Below are 6,597 nucleotides of genomic sequence, written 5' to 3' on the forward strand. Positions count from 1 at the left end.
AAAGGACAAGGTGGCACTCGGCCAGGCTTAGCCTGCAGGAGATGGGACCATTAATGGCCACCTAATTCCATAGGGGTATGCTCGCGTCACCATTGATATAATACTTGATAAGAAGTATAACAAGATACACATTGAGTACCCCATAGTGGAAGACAAGTTGAAACTTGGTCATAACAATGGCTCTCAAGTGGCCTAGCGCAAGCGCTTCATTAAGCTTGACCATCAATTGTCCACTGATGATGAGGACGACTGCAAGCCTTCACACCACCCACGATGATCACTCACCATCTCCCAATAGAGATCACTCCCCTCCTCATCCCTTACCATCACCCCCGAGAAGATAGAGGTCTCCTTCTATTCCTCCTCGTCCGACTCCATCTTCATCAGCCCCAAGAAAAGAGAAGACTCATCCTCCTCCTCCTCCATCTTCATCAGCCCCAGAAAAATAGAATTCTTATCGTCATCCTCCTCCACCTCAGCCCAAACTAAGATCAAAGGCATCCTCATAGTCACAGAAAAGGTCCTTGGATTCGGTTGCTGATGCTCCTAAAGTGGACCAATAAAAAAGAAAAAGATCGTTCAGTGGCAGCGTTACAAACTTGATGGAAGAAAAATTAAAAGCACATATCTCAAAGGAAGATTGTGTTAGTTTCTTCAATCTCTATGCCTCACTGCCTTCATGTTTGTTGAAGTCTGAATTCAAAAGGCAAACATAGAATTAGTACGCTACAATAAGAGCCGATGAAATACATAATGAAGATTTAAGGAAGATACAGAAGTACGTCGAAGACAACCCTAAATTAACCATGGAAGAGGCCACTGAAAGCATCTAGGCCCCTAGTTGGGTTTCGGTGATTAATGACAATACGTGATTACTATGACTAACATGTGTTTTGCAGAGGCAATTAAGTTAGGTCATGGTAATGGAGATCGATTGGGCTATCATTATGGTCATGCTCCTACAATGGAAATCATTTCGGTTTTCAAAGGATGGACGATAAGGTTAAGGATGGACTAGTTCTAAGTGTCAATTGGAGTGGAAGAGACACTTAGAGTAGTTTAGGACTTTGTTTTTCCTTTGACCGTACTATTAAGGGGGGTATGGACGGGTAGCTTGACCTAGGTGAGTTTAGTGAGTTAGGTGTGGTGCACACTTGCTAAATCTTACACTAGGTAGCTCCTAAAAAGCCCTTAGATCCATTGGAGCAAACTTCATTCACATATGATCAAGAGTTGGAAGTGAATGGAGGGTCAAATACTGACTGGATGCTAGCTCTAGGGTGACCGGATGCTGGCTCAGAGTCCAATCAGTTCATTTGATCAAGATGAAATCATCTAGTACGACCAGACGCTGAGAGGTGAAGTAACCGGACGCTGAGTCCTAACGTCCGATCGACTCCAGTAAGGTTCTAGAGAGGGAAAATCATGATCGGATGCGTCCGGTCACCACTTTAACACTAGAGTTCAGAGAGAACTGACCGGAGCGTCCGGTCACCCCACAGAGGCACATAACAGTTCATTTTTTAGCCATGGTTATAAATACTTCCTCCATTCGTGTGTGGAGGTACTTTTGCTCATTCCAATAGCTAAAAAACACCTTTGAGAGTGCCAAGAAGAGCAAGGTCCTAGTGAGGTGATTGAGATTTGAGAATCCCAAAGAGAGCCCTCATTAGTGAAAGCAAGAGTAGCAAAGTGTGCATCCACCCTTCTCATTAGGCTTGTCGTGGTCAAGTGAGAGTTTGTGCTTGTTACTTTTGGTGATCGCCATCACCTATATGGCTTGGTGGTGATTGAGAGCTTGGTGATCATCTGGCGAAGCTTATGGATGACCCAACTCAAGTTGTGAGCGGTTGTAGGTGATTCACCACGACGGAGTATCAAAGAATCAACCTATAGAGAGCACTTGATCCTTACGTGGATCAAGGGGGAGCTATACCCTTGCGCGGGTGCCCCAACGAGGACTAGTGGGGAGTGGTGACTCTCTGATACCTCAGCAAAACATCGTCGTGTTCTTCCTTCTCTATTTACTTTGAGCATTTACTTTGAGCAATTCAATTCTTGTCATTTACATTCATAGAATTGCCATGCTAGAGTAGGATTAGAACATAGGTTGCTAAACTTTTATGCGGTAGATCAATAGAAACACTTTCTAGGCACAAGGGGTTAATTGGGCTAACCATAGGACTTAATTATTGCAAATAAATTTCGAATTAGCCCATTTCACCCTCCTCTTGGGTATCTTGATCCTTTCAGCCGTGAACATCGATGATGTACAAGGGATGGGAACACCGGCAATGAAGTATGAAATAGGCAATCTTTTGGTTCTCGATGACGAGTATAAAAATTTGACAACATATATGCGTCAGATGCATGAATATTACATGGCTCAAGCAACAAAGATGGATGACTTTGGTTTTGAGGTTATTATCTATTCGCCACATGTTTTTCATTATCCTGAAGAAGAGAAGTTCGATGTCGAGTGGGAGTGCTTGTTCTAGCTATACCAGAAATGCTATCTCAATTCACAAATGTTGACGCTGTGGACTATGTAAGCATCCTACACGCACGATATTATAATTAACTACTCTCTCGAGACACAAATTGTTAACTTTTGACCAATTCCCATGATTTTATGTAGGTGTATAGCAAAATTTTGCATACTAAAAAGCAAATGGGATAACATAGGCTTCTTGGACCCCTTGCGAGTCAATGAGAAGACATGTTTAGGCGTCCATGGATGTGACATGGAAGACTTGAAAGAGAGATTGATTGTTGTTTTCGATGAATTCAAGATGAAGAACAAAACCCACATACTTCTAGCCTACAACTGTGAGTATGTGTTCTCGGCTTTTAATTTTATGCTTTTTTCGTTAAGATTATTTGATAATTAGGATTCTGTGATTGCAGCAACCATTTCGTCTTCATTTGTGTCAATCTTGCTAAAAATCTTATCGAGGTGTGGGACTCAAAGAAAAAAAACATTTTATCATTTGGATGCACTGGTGGCAGTGCTAGATTAGTAAGCGATCCTAATAACCTATTATTTTCTAGTCACACATATCACTTTCTAATGTTTCTCCTTTTAATGTTACATAGTGTCCAAAGAAGACATATTGGTGGGACGCAGTTCCCATTCAAGGTTATCGAAATAGAGGGGAAGTACCTACCATCACAGGACCGCTCGACGATGGCGTGCTCACCCACTGGGCAAGCACGCGTGTCGACGAGGGGACCCATGGCGGTGCCAGATGGATCTAGGGTTGCGGGTGAGCCCACCATAGCACGTGTGGGGTTTAGGGCACCATCGCCCAATCTGCTCGACTACGGTGCACTTAGTCTAGGGCGCGCACGCCGATGAGGGGACCAGCGGCGGCGCCGCTCCGCTACTCCATTTCTCTACCGGCTGCTGCGCTGAGGAGAAGAGAGGGGCGCAGTGAAGAGAGGGAAAGGGAAAACATGAATGAGCTAGGGTTTCTCGGTCGAGGCCGTGGCCGAGGTTTTGATCACGCGACATCAATGCCTGGCCATCGGATCTCAGTGAACGGCTACGATTTGCTGGACCTAGATTTGGTCTAGGCGAGCGCGCGCAGTGGGCGACTGTGCTGGCCTAGGTCTAGGTTGTGGCTTGGGAAGGCGCAGTGCGCGCGAGAACAGTGCAAGCCGGGCCGGATTTCGTTGTTTCAACGGGCTGGGCTATATGAATAGTAAACACTGAGTTATTGTTTTATTTATTTTTAGAAGCAAATTTTGATGATTTTTTGTCCAGTTTTAATCTCCGTCAAAATTTGAACCAACAGGATAATTTTTTCAGAGAGTAGATTAGCATAGTTAAATGCTTCTGAAAAGTAGATACATAATTTTTTCATGTTTCCGCTATAAGTTAAAGTTTATCATCTTCTAATTAAATTCAAACCAACAGAAGAATTTAATTTGAAGAGTAGTCATTTTTAGTCAGTAAATTATAATATTATTATTTTTCTGACCAACGTTGATAATAGCAATATTATAATATTTATTCATAAGTTTTTCGTGCATTAATTCTATTTCTTCTCAACAGTGATGTAGAATTAGTGTATAAGAATGTTGTATGTTTTAATTTTGACCAACGTTAAATTAAAGCATGCAATTATGATATCATATTTTCTCACTATCTCTGACGGTGTTTTTCAGGACTCAACCCAATGGCTTTTATCTCGCACATACCGCCTCTTGAATGGGGCAACTACAGGGTATGGCAAGAGAAGTATAAACTAGCACTTGCGCTGTCTAAAAATGACCTAGCGCTTACCTCCCCATGTCTGACTGAGACAGCGGACCCGGTGAGGGAAGATAATGAGACTAATGCTGATTTCACTGCTCGGCAGCGAGATCATGCAGAAGTGCGGATGAAGTATGATTTCAAACACAAGAAATGGGACATTTCAAACCGCAAGTGCTTGATGGTGGTTAAGTCCACAATTTCAGATGCAATAAGAGGGTCTATCCTAGATTGTGACACCGCCATAGAGTATCTTAAGAAGGTGAAGAGTCAGTTCACTAACTCTTCAAAAGCTTATGCCAGTACTTTGATTAAGAAATTGTTCAATGAGAAATATACTGGTGGCGGTATCAGAGAGCACATACTAAAGATGAGCAACACGGCTTCGAAGCTGAAGCCAATGGATTTGGGGCTCAAGAATAAGTTTCTGATTCATTTGGTTTTTGCTTCCTTACCAAAGGAATATAAAACTTTTATTGTAAATTACAATATGCAGCCCGATAAGTGGGATATAGAGAAGTTCATCGCAATATGTGTTCAAGAAGAGGAGAGGCTGAAATTCTTACAGGGTGAATCTACTAACCTTGTGAAGGACAACAAAAGGAAGAATTTCAATAAGAATGTCAAACCTCAAGGGAAAGCCCCTTAAAATAACCACCATCAGAAGAACAACAACGCTCAAGTTGAAAAGGATCAGTGTAAATGGTGCAAGAAGCATGGACATTACTAGAGGAACTATCCAAACTTCCTGAAGAGCCTTCTAAAGAGAGAGATTCCGTACAAGGAGAACCCTACAAAAAGGAGAAAGAAGGATTAAAGTAGCAAATGGAGTTGAAGCCATTGGAGATCTCTCTCTAGAATTAGATGATGGATTTAGACTTCAGCTTACAGATATTCTTTATGTACCCTCTTTGCATAAAAACTTAATAAGTGTCTCATGACTTGACGATGATGGTTATGATTGCCATTTTGGTAATGGCAAATGTCGGATTGTGTATAATAATAAGTATGTTGGTCTTGCCTTCCGACAAGACAAGCTTTATTTAATATCACTTTCTGAGAATGTGAATACTGTGAGCACTGAGAATGAGAATGTTTCCTCGTCTATGAATGCAACAAATAAGCAGAAGAAAGTGCATGATGTATCTTTGAAATTATGGCACTGTCGTTTAGGCCATATTTCAAGGGGAAGAATAGAGTGATCGATTAAGAAATCAATTCTTCCGCCTTTAGAACTTTTAGATTTAGAACAATGCATAGATTGCATAAAAAGAAAGTATATTAAGAAAATAAAGAAAGATGCCAAACGAAGCATAGGAATTTTAGAAATAGTTCACACAGACATCTATGGTCCTTTTCCTATGAAGTGTTTGAATGGTTATGATTCATTTATAACATTCACAGATGACTATTCTTGTTTTGGCTATATTTATCCAATTAAGGAAAGATCGGAAGCATTAGATAAATTTAAAACATTTAAGGCTCAAGTAGAAAATCAGCACAACCAAAAGATTAAGGTAATAAGGTTTGACCATGGGGGAGAGTACTACGGTCGACACACCTCATATGGCTAAGTTCCTAGACCTTTTGCAAGGTTCTTATAGGAAAATGGCATAGTAGCCTAGTATTCTACATCGGGCGAGCCTCAGCAGAATGGAGTATCTGAAAGATGCAACCGTACTGTAATAGATATGGTGAGAAGCATGATAAGTTACTGTACCTTACCGATAAATTTATGGATGGAGGCGTCGAGTGCCAAGTAAGTCGGTGCCCAAAACACCGTATAAGTTATGGACAAGAAAGGAACCCTCACTTAACTATTTACGTGTGTGGGGTTGTCCAGCTGAGGCAAAAGGATTTAACCCAAACATAGGGAAGCTAGACTCCAAGATAGTTAGTTACCATTTCATTGGCTATCCAGAAAAGTCAAAAGGTTATCATTTCTATTGTCCTAACAGACAAACAAAGTTTGTAGAAACAAGACATGCTGTCTTCTTGGAGGATGATATGATCAGGGAGAGCATGGTAGCGCGAGAAATTAGTTTTGAAGGTGAGCAGATATACGTGCCCACTCTTATGGTTCAGGAGCCATTCTTCACGCTACCTGTTGTTGTTGTACCAACAGTACAAGGCACTATAGTAACAGTACCTGTTGTTAGTTCTCCTATGGCAACAATGAATGAACATGAGGAACCTATCCTTTAGGACCCTCTAGAACCCGTTGTCACATATGAGGGAGAGCAACAACAGCCTCATATAGAACAAGCATCATCTAATGAGGCCCTTAGAAGGTCTCAAAGAGTTAGGAGATCAGCCATTCTTGATGACTACGAAGTTTA

The 6,597-nt window shown here is 41.4% G+C and overlaps 1 protein-coding gene across 1 annotated transcript; it reads left to right on the forward strand.

The window, feature by feature from the left end:
* Positions 1-4,181: 4,181 nt before the first annotated feature.
* Positions 4,182-4,907, forward strand: LOC136536116 (uncharacterized). Its single transcript, XM_066528516.1, has one exon. The coding sequence runs from the start codon at positions 4,182-4,184 to the stop codon at positions 4,905-4,907; it is 726 nt and encodes a 241-aa protein (XP_066384613.1).
* The last annotated feature ends 1,690 nt before the right edge of the window (positions 4,908-6,597 follow it).

Source organism: Miscanthus floridulus, chromosome 2 (assembly GCF_019320115.1).
Source record: "Miscanthus floridulus cultivar M001 chromosome 2, ASM1932011v1, whole genome shotgun sequence".
NCBI lineage: Eukaryota > Viridiplantae > Streptophyta > Magnoliopsida > Poales > Poaceae > Miscanthus > Miscanthus floridulus.

Excerpts from the sequence above, each read along its gene's own strand:
- LOC136536116 (XM_066528516.1), top strand. The coding sequence starts at position 4,182 with ATGGCTTTTATCTCGCACATACCGCCTCTTGAATGGGGCAACTACAGG.